The sequence below is a fragment of the Lagenorhynchus albirostris genome, chromosome X (assembly GCF_949774975.1).
Source record: "Lagenorhynchus albirostris chromosome X, mLagAlb1.1, whole genome shotgun sequence".
In the NCBI taxonomy this organism is placed as follows: domain Eukaryota; kingdom Metazoa; phylum Chordata; class Mammalia; order Artiodactyla; family Delphinidae; genus Lagenorhynchus; species Lagenorhynchus albirostris.
The window spans coordinates 99,090,162-99,109,412 of NC_083116.1; the positions used below are offsets into that span (position 1 = coordinate 99,090,162).

The 19,251-nt window shown below is 42.5% G+C and overlaps 1 protein-coding gene across 1 annotated transcript in view; it reads right to left on the reverse strand.

The window, feature by feature from the left end:
• The window catches only part of LANCL3 (LanC like family member 3), a 95,522-nt gene that overhangs the window by 16,401 nt on the left and 59,870 nt on the right, over nucleotides 1-19,251 (reverse strand). The window contains exon 2 of the mRNA XM_060137603.1: nucleotides 391-514. Within this exon, the coding sequence (XP_059993586.1) occupies nucleotides 391-514 (124 nt within the window). The remainder of the gene's footprint in view (nucleotides 1-390; nucleotides 515-19,251) is intronic.

Below are 19,251 nucleotides of genomic sequence, written 5' to 3' on the forward strand. Positions count from 1 at the left end.
GTTAAAATAGCTCCATTTCTTTTTTTTCCTTTTTTTTCTTTTTTGTTTTAACATCTTCATTGGAGTATAATTGCTTTACAATGTCATGTCAGTTTCTGCTGTATAACAAAGCGAATCAGCTATATGTATACATATATCCCCATATCCCCTCCCTCTTGCGTCTCCCTCCCACCCAAATAGCTCCACTTCTGACAGGTAGACTCTGAAAACAAATATGAAATTGTGCTTTGTAGTATCCGTCAATATTTGTTTTTAAATGGCCTTTCAAAGGGTTCCCAGTGAAAGCAATAGTGATGACCTATGTCAAAAACAAAATCTTCCAGTCTTTAGCCAGTGCTGCTGTTAGAGACTGCCTTTCTCCTCCAGGCCTTTGCCAACACCCTCACTCACCCAAGTATTCGGTTCCATAGTAAGAATACATCAGTGGGAATGGTTTCCTCTTTTTCATGGCATATTGCTTCCCAGAGTCCAGGATCGCCTGGCAAATTGATTTGATCTGTGCTGGGGTCAGCACCTGAGTAAGGAAAAGAGGCAGAAGTCAAGTCAGGATCATCATTATTCCTCAGACACTGGATTTTCTTGCTTAAAAAGTCCATCAGCATATCCCCCCCAGTCCTTTTCCTATTTGTAAATAAGCTCAGCCCACCGTACCTTTTTTTTAAAACCACTGATTCTCTCTTCGTTGTCAAGTTTATCTCCCCTCTTCAGAAAATTTGCAGTTCTGATGGGAAACACACACCTTTACTGCTATAGGTTTTTATAAGTGGCAGAGACCACCTAACAGCTGTTATATCATTAATCCTTGTCACAGGAACAAGAAGTTGCTCAGGAAAGAACAAAGACTGGTCCTAAGCGACCATGCTTGGCAAAGCTGTTACTTCTGATGTATGGCACGGGTCTGGCTCAGACAAAGGGCCTTCAGTTTGTGTCATTTCGACTGTGCTCATAAAGCCACAATTCTATGACAAGCTGCTGCAGGACAGACCCGCTGGAGCCTTTTGCAGTCCATGAAGGAAACCTAAGTCCAATAAGGACCAAGGCAAAGGAACTTTTACTATCAAAATGATGCTGAATAGACAATGGCTAAAAGGCCATCTCCCATATTGTATTCAATCTAGGTACCGTAAGTTTTAGGGCTATACAGGTTAAAATGTTCTCAAGCCTACACAGCATCACTGCATTTATTAGGGTTCTGCTCACGTTTGCAATGTTCTCTGTCTGCCAGTCTACCTCGGGGCACACTGCATGCTCCCTTTGGCACAGCACTCGTCACCTGTTGCGTTCTGTCTCTCTCTACTGGATGATCAGATGCAAAGACTGTGATGTCTCATCATTTTGGTATCCTTGGTTCCTGACTCTGAGCCCGAGGGGGCCTTTGGTAACTGATGAGCGAGTAAGTGCCAGGTGGACTGCCATGAAAAGCAGAGCCCCCCTCTCCTCTTTTCTTTATTCACCCCCTCCCTCCCTCTTCCCCTTCCTTCCACAATTATTTCTTAAGCCCTTACTATAAGCAGGAAAGACTGTTCTAGACGCTGAAGACACAACAGTGAACAACACGACAAGACCTTTACTCTCATGAAGCCAACCTTCCAAAAAGGCAGACCTACACAGGAAAAGTACCAGCCAGAGTAACCAAAGGAAGAAGAAATCACCTGAAGTTCAGCCTTGGCCTGACTGGATGAATCTGGGCTCAAGGAACAATCTACTGGATTTTGGCCTTTCTCCGAAGACTCACACATCAAATTTTCCTACCTGATATCTGCCATTAGACTCACCCATTCCTTTTGAAATAACTAATGATTTCTTAAGTCATAACTTGCTCCTCTGATTTACGCAACATTAGAAGGGCAAAATATAATCCAGGTTGTGGCCCCTTCAAATCCAGCATTTAATTTGGAAAAATAATCACATAAAGAAGAGGAAGTTGTTCATTAATTAATTCTGCCAGTTAACATTACTGAGCTACTATTCCAGTGAGGCCCTCTAGTAGGTATTGTGGGGGAAACTCTAGAAAGCCTAGGACACATTTTTTTTTTCCTACAAGGAACTTACTATCCAGCACTGGAGATAGACATAGACAAAAGTCTACAATAGAGTGATTAAAGTTCATGAGCCCACCTCACACCAGTCAGAATGGCCATCATCAAAAAGTCTACGAGTACAGTGGAGAAAGGACAGCCTCTTCAATAAGTGGTGCTGGGAAAACTGGACAGGTACATGTAAAAGTATGAGATTAGATCACTCCCTAACACCATACACAAAAATAAGCTCAAAATGGATTAAAGACCTAAACGTAAGGCCAGAAACTATCAAACTCTTAGAGGAAAACATAGGCACAACACTCTATGACATAAATCACAGCAAGATCCTTTCTGACCCACCTCCTAGAGAAATGGAAATAAAAACAAAAATAAACAAATGGGACCTAATGAAACTTCAAAGCTTTTGCACAGCAAAGGAAACCATAAACAAGACCAAAAGACAACGCTCAGAATGGGAGAAAATATTTGCAAATGAAGCAACCAACAAAGGATTAATCGCCAAAATTTACAAGCAGCTCATGCATCTCAGTAACAAAAAAACAAACAACCCAATCCAAAAATGGGCAGAAGACCTAAACAGACATTTCTCCAAAGAAGATATACAGACTGCCAACAAACACATGAAAGAATGCTCAACATCATTAATCATTAGAGAAATGCAAATCAAAACTACAATGACATATCATCTCACACCAGTCAGAATGGTCATCATCAAAAAATCTACAAACAATAAATGCTGGAGAGGGTGTGGAGAAAAGGGAACCCTCTTGCACTGCTGGTGGGAATGTGAATTGGTTCAGCCACTATGGAGAACAGTATGGAGGTTCCTTAAAAAACTACAAATAGAACTACCATATGACCCAGCAATCCCACTCCTGGGCATATACCCTGAGAAAACCAAAATTCAAAAAGAGTCATGTACCAAAATGTTCATTGCAGCTCTATTTACAATAGCCTGGAGATGGAAACAACCTAAGTGCCCAACATCGGATGAATGGATAAAGAAGATGTGGCACATATATACAATGGAATATTATTCAGCCATAAAAAGAAACGAAATTGAGCTATTTGTAATGAGGTGGATAGACCTAGAGTCTGTCATACAGAGTGAAGTAAGTCAGAAAGAAAAAGACAAATACCGTATGCTAACACATATATATGGAATTTAAGAAAAAAAATGTTATGAAGAACCTAGGGGTAAGGCAGGAATAAAGACGCAGACCTACTAGAGAATGGACTTGAGGTTATGGGGAGGGGGAAGGGTGAGCTGTGACAGGGCGAGAGAGAGTCATGGACATATACACACTAACAAACGTAGTAAGGTAGATAGCTAGTGGGAAGCAGCCGCATGGCACAGGGATATCGGCTCGGTGCTTTGTGACAGCCTGGAGGGGTGGGATAGGGAGGGTGGGAGGGAGGGAGACGCAAGAGGGAAGACATATGGGAACATATGTATATGTATAACTGATTCACTTTGTTATAAAGTAGAAACTAACACACCATTGTAAAGCAATTATACCCCAATAAAGATGTTAAAAAAAAAAAGTCTACGAATAATAAATGCTGGAGAGGGTGTGGAGAAAAGGGAACACTCTTGCACTGCTGGTGGGAATGTAAATTGATACAGCCACTATGGAGAACAGTATGGAGGTTCCTTAAAAAACTAAAAATAGAACTACCATACGACCCAGCAATCCCACTACTGGGCATATACCCTGAGAAAACCATAATTCAAAAAGAGACATGGGGCTTCCCTGGTGGCGCAGTGGTTGGGAGTTCACCTGCCGATGCGGGGGATGCGGGTTCATGCCCCGGTCTGGGAGGATCCCGCGTGCCACGGGGCAGCTGGGCCCGTGGGCCGTGGCTGCTGGGCCTGCACACCCGGGGCCTGTGCTCCACGGTGGGAGAGGCCGCAGCAGTGAGAGGCCCGTGTACCGCAAAAAAAAAAAAAAAAAAGACATGTACCACAATGTTCACTGCAGCTATATTTACAATAGCCAGGACATGGAAGCAACCTAAGTGTCCATTGACAGATGAATGAATAAAGAAGATGTGGCACATATACACAATGGAATATTAGTCACCCATAAAAAAGAATGAAATAATGCCATTTGCAGCAACATGGATGGACCTAGAGATTATCACACTCAGTGAAGTAAGTCAGACAGAGAAAGACAAATATCATATGATATGACTTATATGTGGAATCTAAAAAAATGATATAAATGAGCTTATTTACAAAAGAGAAATAGACTCACTGACATAGAAAAAAACTTGTGGTTACCAAAGGGGAAAGGGGGGGAGCGATTAAATTGGGAATTTGGCATTAACAGATATACATTACTATATATAAAATAGATAAACAACAAAGATCTACTGTGCACAGGGAAATATATTCAATATCTTGTAATAACCTATAAGGGAAAAGAACCTGAAAAGGAATATATATATATGTATATATATATATATATATATATACATATATATATGTAACTGAACCACTTTGCTGTACACTTGAAATACTGTAAATCAACTATACTTCAGTTAAAAGAAATTTTTTAATTAAAAAAAAAAGTTCATGAACCCAGGCAGGGGTGGAAAGAAACAGTAATGCAGAATATTTAACACATCAGCTTCACTAAGACATCATCTCCTCATTTTCCATCCGGTTGCTCAGAAACAATTACGTAATGGGTTCCAACTTAAGTTTCCCTTTTATTAGGTACCTATCTTTGCCTCTTGGGTTTACTCCTCCTTTCTGCCTAGAAATCCTAAAGACCCTATCTTCCCACGTCTTCCCACCGTCATTTCAGGGCTCAGCCTCGGGTCTTTCCTTAGATGGACGGCACATTTCTCCTAAATGATTTCCTCCTCTGCATCCGTTCGAATTGTTACCAAAATTTCATTTGCCACTGACAACATCTTACTCTCTCTGTACCTTTATCAGCACCAACTGACCTCACATTTAGTCTTACTCTATGTAATATCTTGCATCATCAGCCTCATATCGACCCCTCCATCCTGGCTTACTCTCAGAAACCTGCCAAGAACCTCAAAGGGCATGAACTTAAGAGGAGTCTATGCTGGTCGCATCCCATAATTTCCTGGGAATATATCTGGCTCTTCACCTGAACTGAGGTCCTGTATGCCACTATTGGTCTTGAATCCATGTGACAGAGGCAGTTTTTGTGATAGGAAAAGGCCACTGGATTTTCAGGGTACGTACTCATTTGAATGACTAGAATTCTCCCTATTTGACTTCTGTGCTGATAATTGAAAACTGGATTATTCTTTCCTCAGCTGAACATTTATTCATGTCTCCGTTCTCTCCCCGCCCCACCTGCTTGTGTTTAACCCAGAAAAGGAAAATCAACTTTGGTTCTATGCGGTGCCCTCTTTCTTTCCATCCCTGATCCACAGCTCAGAATAGAGAATGAGTTTATAAAATATTTCAAAACTTCCCCGGTCATGCATCATGTCTGGGTGGTTTCCTCTTATCTCGCAGAAACACTGTGAAAAACAAAGAGAAACGGCACTTGTCGGGCCGGATAAAGACTAGTTATGCGTGCAGTTCTTTATCGCTGGGAACAGACAAGACCTACCCTTGGCTTTATTGATCAGCAAATAAAAAGGGGAAAAACAGTGTACATGAAAGTGTGCAGAGGAGAGCACTGAAGAAGAGGGTACTGGTCCCCGCCCAACACACAGTACGTTAGGAAGAAAGGAGATGAGACACGGGGCAGGGGCTGCTTCGTGTTCTCCCATTTGTCTGCCCTCTCAGACATCCCTCCAGGCCGCACTCCCAGCACAGAGGAACACACAAGCGCACACACTTCCAAGAAGACGGCCTCCGTGCTGCTGAAACACTCTGAGGCCTTGGGAATGAGGAAATGGCATTTCCACTGGGGAAAAAAAGTAACTGGGGATGGCAGAGAGCGGCTCCCTGTGCATTAGGCCTTTATCGGGACAAACCCAAATTCCCTCTCCTGTATCTGTAGCACATAAGGCTATGCATGTGTTGATGTCTTGGATGGATTTGGTTCTTTTTAAAAAAAAATTTTTTAAATTAAAGTATAGTTGATTGACAATGTTGTGTTAATTTCAGCTGTATAGCAAAGTGACTCAGTTATACACATATATACATTCATTTTTTAAATATTCTTTTCCATTATGGTTATCCCAGGATATTGAATACAGTTCCCTGTGCTATACAGTAGGACCTTGTTGTTTATCTACGTCTGTATCTTTATTCCTGTCCTGCCCCTAGGTTCATCAGAACCATTTTTTTTTTAGATTCCATATATATGTGTTAGCATACGGTATTTGTTTTTCTCTTTCTGACTTACTTCACTCTGTATGGCAGACTCTAGGTCCATCCACCTCACTAGATTCCACATATAAGTGATATCATATGGTATTTGGATTTGGTTCTTTAAATAAAAATTTGTTTTTACACTGAATTGAAATAAATTAAGATATCTCAGAAATACAAAGCAAGTCTCTGGTGGTTTGGTGTAAATATTTTCATTAGTCTAATCGATTCCCTTCGCTGATCCTTGAACGGAGGTGTTTGCTGTGAAGTAGTCCCATTGGGCTGGGCTCTGAATATGAAGAGACGAGAGAGTAATAAAGCCCATTCTGTGTTTCCTGGCCCCGCCTAAAGGTTGTGCTCTGATGGAACCAACTCCCTGCTGAGGAGAGAGGACCTTTGTTAAGGAAATGAATGAAATGGGCCAAGCCACAGAAAGCCTGCCTCACCACAGACCCCTTTCCAGGGTTAAGTGTCCCGCCCACAGGCCCTCTGAAGTGGCAGTCTTTGCTAGCTTGATATCAACCACCGCCAGCATTAGCAAGCAGCAGTCCAAAATGCCCAAAGTATGTGACTGCCCATTCAGATGGAATGCAGAAGGTCACTCCAATATCATGCCAAACACATATGTAACAGAGCAAGAATCTGACATTAACTTAGGTGATTTCCTCCAGCAATTTATTTCATCCACTCCTTTGCCCTGCCTTTCTGGTGGTAGCACAAGCTTCTGCCTGAGAGAGAAAAAAGCCATTTGATGACCAATGAACATCAAAACGACTTTTTTTTAGGTTAACTTTAAAAAAAAATCTTATTGGAGTCTAGTTGATTTACAGTGTTGTGTTACTTTCAGGTGTACAGCAAAGTGAGTCAGTTATACATATACATATATTCATTCTTTTGTTGAGACCCATGGAGATAATAGCTCTGAGGAAAAAAGGCTGTTGAGTTGTAGAAACTGGGTATTTTAGTACTTGAAGTTGAGAATACAAACAACAGACTTGAAGGATATGTAGAGTCAGGATGGAGCTAAATCTGTTCAAGGTGGAAAGAGGCGAAACCAGCAAACTGAAAGTCAGTGTGGAGTTCCTGCTCTCCTAGCCCCACTCCCTTGCGCTAAGCATTAGGAGAGATCCTATAATCCCCCGAAAAGGTTTGGGGATCTACAGGTAGTTAGGATGTGTGTCCCCCACTCCCACCTGGAATTGGAGAGATGGCAGCCTCAAAGATGTGGCTCTTGCCTCAGGGTCTGGGGCCAGTAACAGAGATACCGCTGCACGGCATGTCCACAAGAGAGCCAGAGACAATCCTGAGTTTCCTGTGGGTACCATGGTGGAGCAGAAAAACATCCCACACCCTAAAGTAAATTTTTCTAAAAAAATTCACTACCCAAATTTAAAAGTTAGGGAAACTTTTTGGGTACAAAGTCAATATAAACATACGGTTAGAGTTTTACTTTTGAGGCCTGTTTGGGGCTTAGATTCAGTTGGAAGCCACTAGGTTACAGGTAAGGGCCAGGCCTTCAGGAAATCTCTGGAGTGGGTGGAGAGGTACTTCAGGTGTTGAGAAGACAAAAACTCAGGGGAGCTGCTTTGATGCAGAAGAAGCTTAAAGAGATAAAGTAGGGCTAAGGGAAGGCTTTCAAATAGGAAACAGATCTTGATGAATCAGACAGTTCATATTATGTGCCAGGCCTGTGCCAGGCCCTTTGAGAGATGATATCATCTTAACAAATAGACTTAAGAGGTGAATCATTTAAATAATGAAGTATTTCGCATTTGTTTAAATTCTCAAAGTTATGATCTATAGGGGTAAGGTGGAGGGAGTGAACATTAAGGGCTTCACAGAGGGAGAGGGACATGAGCTTAAGCTCTGAAGGACAATGAGGAAGTGGATAAATGCAAGTGGCGGGGGATGGGAGGGAGAGAGGGTATTTTAAGCTGCGGGCTGATGGGGAAAACCTTGTGTATTAGGGCAATGCTTCTCACACTGCAATGTGCACACAAATCACCTGGTGCTCTTGTTAAAAATGCAGATTCTGATTCAGTAGGTCAGGGACGGGGCCAGGAGAATACAGTTCTAACAAGCTCCCAGGCGAGGCTGCTGCTGGTCCCAGGACCACACCTGAAGTAGCAAGCGATGGGATTATGGGCGCACAGAGGCTGGTTGCAGCAGAGGATTTCTCTTGGGAAGGGTGAGAACTTGGAAGGAACTGTAGGAAGTTCCCAAAGACATTCAAGGAAGCAAGAGGGAACACCAGGCAAGAACACTGCACACCATAATTTCAATGACCAGATTACCCAGAAAAGAGAAGTGGCAACAATGGGAAATTCTCTTCCAATAGGCCATGCGTAGGAAAAGTGTGTCTAAATCTGCAAAACCCAGTGGGGAGCTCTCTTAGCCAATGTGGCCAAGTTTATTTTCTTAACTAGTCTCCAAATGGGGCGCATGTGCTGGTGCAGAATAAGCAAGTCCCTCCCATCTGGTTTTCCTGATGCTCCCTGACCATCATTATGCTGGGCGATGAGGAATCAGAAGGGGGTTGCTCTACTTAATGATTATCTTCCAATCTTTTAGAGGGATTCAACAGAGAATTTCACTTATAAACACTTGGTCCCAGATACCATTTCAAAGTTGTTTCTTTTCCCTTCTCATGTCAAGAAACCCAATCCAAGAAAACAATGGAAACTAGAAAAGAAAAACAGGTTTTACCCCATTCTTGCTGACTGACTGCTGGCTTGAAAGATTTATTACAAGTACCTGGTAACCCAGTCTGCACCAAGGGTCACTAGATGATTTCTTGTTCCATTTCTTGCAAGACACGAAATGTCTCAGAGCCTGAGTTTCCTTATCTACAGAAGGGGGATCACAATGACTTGCCCCACCTACCTCCTCAGGTGATGGTGAGACTATTACTAAAAAAGCAGTTCCCATTTGGAATTAGCAGATGCAAACTAGTATGTATAGGATGGATAAATAACAAGGCCCTGCTATATAGCACAGGGAACTGTATTCAATATCCTGTGATAAACCATAATGGAAAAGAATATGACCAAGAATGTATATATATGTGGAACTGAATCACTTTGCTAGCAGAAATTAACACAACATTGTAAAACAACTATACTTCAATTAAAAAAAAGAAGTACTTTACTTTCTTGTTAACTTTTATATTGGCTCTCTATTGCTGCTTAAACTTGGTGGCTAGAAACAACATGAATTTAGTCTCTGACCACACCCCAAATCGATGACATCAGCCTCTCAGGGTGTGGGACATAGGCATGAGTATTTATGAAAACTCTCCAGGTGATTCCAGAGCGTGGTCAAGTTTGAGAATCACTGAGAAACTTCGCTTCACCACTTTCTAGCAGTGTGGATTAAGGCAAGTTACTTATACTTTCTAAGCCTCAGTTTACTCATTTGTAAAAAGTATCGATAATAAGACCTCCCTATCTCACTGGATTGTTATGACGATTCCATATAAGACACTTAGCACAATTCCTGCCATGAGGCACGTGCGCGATGCAGTAAGCTGGGGTTAAGATAGACGTTGCAAGTCCAGCAGCGACTCAACCCCACCATTCAGCACCACAGGCCTTGCAGGTCTGTGCTCGGAATCTCCCTCAAAAAATAACCCTGCTGTTGTTGCTCACCTCCCGCACCCCATCTTCCATCCAAGGACCAGCTTGTGTCAGCTTGCATTCCTAAGTCACTGTAACTTGTAAGTCATAGATTAGTAACGTATGGCTCTTCATGTCTGTGTATTTACTTTTCTTTCCTCATCACACTTTGGGCGTTTCACTGTCCCACTATCTCCAAACCACATTGCTTTGCTCTTTCAAAACTACTGCTCAAGTTTACCTGGTTTCTAGACAAGTCTCTGTCACTAACTTTGTTACTTTAGACCAATCACGTAACCTCTCTGGTCCTCAGTTTCCTCACCTGAAAAAACAAGGAGTTAAGCTGAGGTGGTCTTTAATGTGTCTTTCAGCAATAGTATTTTGTCATTTTGTCATTCAACACTTTATGACAACCATTTTACAAATCTATAAATACTTATTTGGGCATTAATTCTGGGATGTGGATCGGATGGTATGTTTCATTTTCTACAGGCTAGGCAAAAAGTCCTTTGCAATGAGATTATAGTGCATGTTTAACTTGACCTCTATTCTAGGCATCTTATTTTATGAAGATGCATATTCTCCCATGTGATCCAGCAATCCCACCCCTGGGCATATATCCAGACAAAACTATAATACAAAAAGATACATGCACTCCTATGTTCATAGCAGCACTATTCACAATAGCCAAGATATGGAAACAACCTAAATGTCCAGGTACAGATGAATGGATAAAGAAGATGTGGTACATATATACAATGGAATATTACTAAGCCATAAAAAAGAATGAAATAATGCCATTTGCAGCAACATGGATGGACCTAGAGATTATCATACTAAGTGAAGTCACACAGAGAGAGACAAATATCATATGATATCACTTATATGTGGAATCTAAAAAATTATATAAATGAACTTATTTACAAAACAGAAGTAGACTCACTGACATAGAAAACAAACTTATGGTTACCAAAGGGAAAAGCGGTGAGGGATAAATTGGGAATTTGGGATTAACAGATATATATTACTATATATAAAACAGACAAACAACAAGGACATACTGTATAGCACAGGGAACTATATTCAATATGCTGTGATAAACCATAATGGAAAAGAATATAAAAAAGAATGTATATATATGTGTATAACTGAATCACTTTGCTGTACAGCAGAAATTAACACATTGTAAATCAACTATATACTTCAATTAAAAAGTCATAACTTCTTCCAGGGCTTCCCTGGTGGCACAGTGGTTGAGAGTCCGCCTGCCAATGCACAGGACACGGGTTCGTGCCCCGGTCCGGGAAGATCCCACATGCCGCGGAGCGGCTGGGCCCGTAAGCCGTGGCCGCTGAGCCTGCGCGTCTGGAGCCTGTGCTCCGCAACGGGAGAGGCCGCGACAGTGAGAGGCCCGCGTGACGCCAAAAAAAAAAAAAAGTAGTAACTTCTTACTAAAAAAAAAGATGCATATTCTCTTATGTGCTTTCTTCCTAGTAGAAAGCTTAGGAAATTATTAGTTGTTTTAGCCTCTTGGCATTGGTTAGTTGACTAACTGGAGTCTTTGTCTCCCGACGCCTCCAAAGCGAATGACTACGTTATTAAGGCCTGATGCGTAATTGACCATTTCACGTCAGACGCTCCTCTAAGCCACGGTTATGTCATTACACTAGTCTCAAACCATGGTTCAACGGACATTTTTCAAGTGCTTGCTGCGTGCATGACGCTGGGCTAGAGACTACAGGAATATAGAGATGAGTAGTTGTGGACAGTCAGGTATCAAGTAAATGCCTTTCGTACTTGGAAAGTTCTCCCCTTATTCCTTGCTAACTGGATCTCAGTTTTATTAGGCTGACAATTGTGTTTAACTCCAGGTGATAGTGAATATGAGCTTCAGCCAGTCATGTCAATCCTATTGTCCCTTGCCTTCCTTGAAGCTCGAGTTGGCTATGTGACCTCACTTTGATCAATGGAGAAATCTGCTGAGGTGGGAGCTTCTTGGAAAGTTTTTGATTTCATGATAAATGGAAATAAACTGGACAGACTTGGCTGTTACCTGCCTTTCCTCTTTTTGGTGCCTTGAATGTTTATGTGAGGCCTGGAGCTGTAGCATCCACTTTACATCCTGAGGCAATAAGCTTGTGGATGAAACACTAACATTCACAGAAGGATAGAGGAAAAAGATCCTGGGGGTTGTGGACATCGTTGGGCATCTGTACCACAACTAGGAGCACCTATCTGCAGACCCTTGTTATGAGAGAAAAAGTATTTCCTTTTTTAAAGTCACTGTTCATTGGATTACTTACAAACTCACATCAGCTGGGCAGCTGTAAAGTGCCAACCTAACAGCACTGCTAGCATTCATTTCCCTGTAAAGCAATTTTTGCCCACATATTTCTCTGTTTCCATGGAAACCTCTAGTTCCGGAGCTCTTTAAAGTGAGGCTGACTGCCTGAGTGGACAAATTCAAATGCAGTTTTCAGTGCTGGCTGTACTCACAAGGTTGTGATTGATTTTTCTTGTTAAGCGCTATCCTAGAGCCCGGAGACAAAGCCTGGCAAACACACTGTCACCTTGCTGCCATTGCCCTGGGTGACCTTCCTACTCCTTCCACTTATCTTGCTCCAGGTCAGGGACAAGGGACACTCTCCAATCTGCCCCCAGGACAGTAGATCCTCCAATCCTCAAAGTCGATTTGGGGAGACAGAGAGGAGACTTGCGGGATCCTCAGCAACAAGTGCTGTGAAGGAATCTTCTTCCTTACCAGGAACCGCTGTCACCTCAACTTAAGTGACAGTATTATGTACTACCTGCCCTGTCACTTGAGAGAGCTAGTCATGAAAATGGTCCTAGAAGAACAATATCTGAGCCATTTGCGACATTTTAAAGCTCAATAACTCTTTCACCTAGATATTTTCGACAAAATAAGCTAGGAGGGTTTCTTTTCCATGGGCCTGTGGGATTGATGGGTGCCCTGAAGGTCACAAGTGGTGGAGATTCTTTAAAACGGCTTACATCTTTTTGTCTTCTTTTTTCCCCCAATACCTTAAAATACATTTTAATAAATGTGTTCCTGGCGGGGGGATGGGATGAAATGGGAGATTGGGATTGACATATATACACTACTATGTATAAAATAGATAACTAATGAGAACCTACTGTATAGCACAGGGAACTCTACTCAATGCTCTGTGGTGACCTAGATGGGAAGGAAATCCATAAAAGAGGGGATATATGTATACGTATGGCTGATTCACTTTGCTGCACTGCAGAAACTGACACAGCAGTGTAACGCCAACTATACTCCAATTTAAAAAAAAAGTGTTCCTTGGGGCTAAAGGAAGCTAAGGCCCTGAATAGTACCTTCTCTGCAAAATAAAACCTAAACCTATTGCGGGGGGTGGACTGGGTGACCGTGGCTGGGAAATTTGGAATTTCTGGCTTTGTCATTATATGGCCCTGAACAAGTGATGTAACCTCTCTGCCTTCAGTCTTCATTGGTAAAATGAGGTAGGTGACCAAGTAACTTCCCGAGACCTTTCTGGTTCATGATGGTTTATAAGTATGTATCGAACTTTCCTTCCTCCTCTTGTATTCATTGAGGCATTGGAGGGAATCCTCTGTGTGATCCTGTCCAAAGTAGTTTCGTTATGGTGACACCGTGCTTTCGAAGGGAAAATGATTCTGGTTTTTTGTTTTCTGGTTTCTTTTCGGAAACAGTTGTAGCCAGGGGTCTTTAGGAGAGCTAGGTTATAAAATTCCGAAAGAATCGTGTTCTATATAAACAACATATCCAAAAAGGAGATTGGAGGTGACCTGGGCATGCAGGTACGCTGAAGGGAGTGGCCACCCCCCACCCTCCCCCCACCCCACCCCATTAGGGACCAGGCAGCCAGGATGAACAAAAGAGTCTCTGTGGCTGCTTTCAATTTTCATTTTAGGCCTAGGGGAAGAAGAAGAGAGGGTCTCGGGAGGAGCTGGCTCTGTGGCTGAAGAGGAGAGAGGAGAGAAGAGTGAAGTAAATCGACACCTTTGCTCTGTTAAGGACACCGAACTCCCCAAAGCCGCTTCCTTAGATTTCAGTATCCACAAGTTCTACGTGGTTGCTATGGAATGAACACAGCTAGGGAGGCTTCTTCCTGGTCCTTACAAAGGCTGGGGTGAATCACCGGGTTTTATAACCAGTACTAAGCAAAGCAGGAATTACAACCTTGTAAGTTAGTAACTAAGGTCTTTGTCTTATATAAGCTTTATCCTGTACATGTTAATCAAGCCCTACTATGGCTCACTCAGAGAACGTCTGTCAACAAAAGAGAGAAAAACCTCTGCCATTGTGGAGGTGACATTCCAGTCTGAATAAATGCATATTGTGCTCCATATTTTATTGCCCCCAATATGTCTTATGCGGCCACTTTCCATAATTTGTTATTATTTTAATGGGGCTGCCTTCATAAAGAAATCAATGTTAAGTAAATTGTGTGCCACATCTCAGGTTGCCTGGGGAAAATTTAACAGGAGATGAAATCCATTCACAGGCTCCGATGTTCAACTGAGGGTAATCACCAAAAGTGTAAGGATGTACATAGGACAGAAATGGCCAGCTGGCCAGTTGTTATAGCAGATAGTTACATGGAAAGGTTTAAAAACAGAGCTCCCAGTCTATACCAAGATTTTATAGGAGGTAGGACTGAACACTCATCTTTTTTTAACAAAAGCTCCACTCAGGATGCTGGGACACAGACATTGCTTTACATTGCAAATCCAGCATGATTTAGTATTGCAAATAGCACGGGTGGTTGGAACAAGGAACTCAGCTTAATCTTATGTGGTTCATGTAAGCTGTGCTGCTGCTATTCCTGGTCACGGACTAGACTTAATTATAAGCTCGATGCCAGGAACCATCTCTATAAATATGCTTCATTAGTTGTAACACAAAATACTACTGACCATTTACCAATTTTTCAAAAGCACGTATCTCCGTGATACTGAGAGAGGAGCCCCATGTTTAATATGTAAAGGGGGGAGATACATTAAATATATAATTAGTTATGAAGAGGCACTTACAAAATAAGGTCTCCCAACTACACGATGACGGAACAACTCCAGACAAAACTGATCCACGTGATAAAGCATGTGAGATAAACAGATTTACTGTGAAAGGTGTACAATTTGGACTTCTACTACAGTACATCAGCGTCAAAGGAAAGAAGTACCTAGGGCCACTAGTATAAGAATGTCCACAGCAGCTTCATTCATAAGCTTTATTCATGAGACCTGGAAACATCCTAAATGTCCATCGACAGGAGAATGAATAAATTTGGAATATTCACACAATGGAATACTACTCAACAATAAGCAGAACAGATTGCTGATACGTACAACAGAGAGTGGATCTCATGAACATGCAGAACTAAAGGAGCCAGGCACAAAAGAGTGCTTGCTCTATGATTCCATTTATATGAAGTTCAAGAATAGGCAAAATCAAACTATGGTGATAGAGATCAGAAGAGTGGTGAACTCCAGTATCTTTTTTTTTTTTTTTTTTTTTTTTGCGGTACACGGCTTCTCACTGTTGTGGCCTCTCCCGTTGTGGAGCACAGGCTCCGGATGCGCAGGCTCAGCGGCCATGGCTCACGGGCCCAGCCGCTCCACGGCATGTGGGATCCTCCCGGACCGGGTCACGAACCCGCGTCCTCTAAATCAGCAGGCGGACTCTCAACCACTTTGCCACCAGGGAAGCCCACCAGTATCTTTTTTAAAAAAATTAATTACTTAGGGCTTCCCTGGTGGTGCAGTGGTTGAGAGTCCACCTGCCGATGCAGGGGACAGGGGTTCGTGCCCCGGTCCGGGAAGATCCCACATGCCGCAGAGCGGCTAGGCCTGTGAGCCATGGCTGCTGAGCCTGCGCTCCGCAACGGGAGAGGCCACAACAGTGAGAGGCCCACGTACAGCAAAGAAAAAAAAAAAAGAATTAATTATTTTTGGTTGTGTTGGGTCTTTGTTGCTGCGCGCGGGTTTTCTCTAGTTGCCGCGAGCGGGGGCTACTCTTCATTGTGGTGCGCGGGCTTCTCACTGCAGTGGCTTCTCTTGTTGCGGAGCACGGGCTCTAGGCGAACAGACTCAGTAGTTGTGGCTCGCAGGCTCTAGAGCGCAGGCTCAGTACTTGTGGCGCACGGGCTTAGTTGCTCCGCGGCATGTGGGACCTTCCCGGACCAGGGCTCGAACCCGAATCCCCTGCACTGGCAGGCAGATTCTTAACCTCTTCACCACCAGGGAAGTCCCTCCTCTGGTATCTTTTGTGTGTGTGTGTGAGGCAAGTGGTACTAACTGGGATAAAAGGACTTTCTGGGATGATGGAAATGTTCTTTTTCTTAATCTGGGTAATAATATATGAGTCACAGTGACATCATTGAACTATGCACTTAAGATTCATACATTTTGCTATATGTAAACTATACTTCAATTTTAAAAAGCAAAATAAATCAAGGTATTGAACAGCTTATCTATCAAATGATAGAACAAATGGTTTAGCTGTTCATTAACACATTTTGTCTGAATGTCAAGGTCCTTTGGTCAGAAGACACCAACTTTGCTAGGTATCCTGAAGAAGGGCCTTCCTAAATCTTGTGTGAAATTAAAAAAAAAAAAAAAAAAGGTGGTCTCCCTTCCAGGCAGATGAATTGCATAAAGTGGCACATTACCTCTGGGCTGATGCAGCCCCAGGCCAAGGCTTAGTGACCAGGACACTGAGGCTGGATTTCACTTCCCTCGCCCTTTTGGCCAGGTGCCCTTGTGCAGGGCACAGCCCTGCCAGTCACACAGGGCTGCCTTCCTCTGGAAGGAAGCTAGGGATCTGAGGGCAGCCAGGCCTGAGAAGGGAGTCACACTGGAAGCCAGAAAGCTGCCATATCCCAGGCAGTGTTCTCTCTTTTGGTGACACTGCTCTCTGCCTGTCTCTTTCACCTTCTACAGACCCATCTTCTCTCCTTCTCTATGGCTGAAGGTGACCTCCAGCACACCATGATACACACCAGCTTGCAAGCCTTATAGTGTCCCTCAGGTTTAGTCACACTTCAGGATCAACCAGAACCACTGAAACCTAATTTCAAATCCCTGAGAGAGAATCTGATTGGCTCAGCCTCGGTCAGGTGCATTCACCCCAACTGCATCAATATGGGTGCAAAGATCCACCCAGAGAGGGAGGAGGATGGTGTTTCACAAAGAACTGGGATTATTCTGAGCTAGGCAGACTTCCCTAAAAGGGTCTACTACACTCTTAAACTACTAGAAAATCCGACTTCCAGTGGCTTAATCAAATAAAAGGTTATTTTCTCACATGAAAGAAAGTCTAGAAGTGGCTGACTGCTGATAATGTTTACTGGTTTGTGACGTCACAGCCAGGATGTCACAATTCTCTCTTCCTTCCCTCATATTGGCCCATAGGCACAAAATGGCTGCTGTAACTCCAGGCGTCATGTTTATATTCAAGGCAGGAAGAAATGTGGAAGCCAGCACCAGTCATGTCCATTTTCTCAGGAAAGCAAAAGGCTTCCCCAAACTCCCGAGCAGACTTATATTGACATGTCATTAGCTAGTACTGTTTGACACAGCCACCCTGACAGAGAAGTTGGAAAACCAAATAATTATCCGAGAACATTGCTATGCCAAACAAGATTAGGCTTTTGTTAGTAAAGACAACATGGAAAATGAATATCTGGCAGGCAGCAGTGTCTGGCACCAGAATGAACTATAGGAATCCACATTCTCTGAAAAACTTATGTTAGCCATTCATGATCACGTCTGAACACAGGTGATGGAAAGCACACTTAATTCCTTCTTTTAAAAAAATTCACTGCTTCTCACCACACGCTAAGCCACTCGATTTTGCACTCCACCACCTAGGATCCTTTGGCTAGGATTTGCATTCTCTCTCAAAAGCTGTCAAGGCAGGTTTATCAGCTCCCAGTCTAACGGTCCAAGCGCTACACAAATGCCTTTTCGACACCAAAAGACAATACAGGATTATAGGAAGCATGATTAAAGGAGCTCTGCTTTCTCTAATTATACTATTTCAGAAGTGATCTCAAAGATAATTATTTCGGTATATGCAAATAGATCCTATTCCATTTTAAATCTGTTCCTTAGTGTGAAACAGGTGTAGGAGTTGAGGTGAGAGTGAGTAGCCAACCGCAGGCAGGCTCACCTTTCAAAGGAATGGGTGGGACTAGATGACTTCTAGGAGTCCCTACATGCCTGATATTACGCTTTCTAAATGGTCGGCAATCACAGTCTCTCCAAAGCACTAGGGACATTTCCAAGAATCAAGTGTCGATTAGCGTTACCTTTCCACCGACAGACAATGTATTCTATGAGGTGAGAAAAGGGGCATGGGAAAGGACAGAATGTACCTACCCACATGGCGAGTGGAGAAATTCAAATATTCTAGCTGATTTTCACATACAAATAGAATTGTGTTCAAAGACAACGACATTGCTTTTTATGTTTAAATACTGTATTTATCGTATATACATGTAATGACAAAATTGGGGGAGAATCATGTTAATCATGGGGGGAATCTTGTTTAGATATTTGTTCATAAAACCTACATTCATGTTACTGCATACTTATATATGTTAACCTTGTTCTTACATCAACTCATATCCTAACTTCAAAGTTTAAGGAAAAGAAGAAACTTTGGGGATCCATTTATAAACCAATATGAAGAGGAATTCTAAACCTCTACAGTTGGAAACTGAAGTAATCATCTGTGATTCCCCGGGCAAATCACTTTTGCTGTCTGGATCTCAGTTTTTTCATCCAGGAAATGGAGACATGAAAGGACCTTAAGAGCCCTTTCTTGCTCTAAATTTCCAGGTTTCTATCATTACGTTAAAGAAATTTACCAAGGTCAGAGTTTGCTCTGGTGGCTTCACTTCAAGTTCCCAAGGTCCCCATGCTGCCCTGAGTCTGACATCTCTTCATTTAATTCTGTGAAGTTCCCCAGGATTCTGTTAATAAAACCCCCTTTTAATTTTATTTTTGTAAATGTTCAGTATAGAATTCCAAAGGATTACAAGAATGATGCAAAATCTTCCATATACCATTTACCCACAGTCATCTTTTGTTAACATTTTGTCACATTTGCTTTATCACTGCTTATTTTCGAAGGGGGAATTTTAGAGTAAGTTGCAGACAGGATGCCCCTTTACCCCCAAATACTTCAGTGTATATTTCTTACAAACAAGGACATACTCTTACCTAACTACAGTGTATTTATCAAAAACCA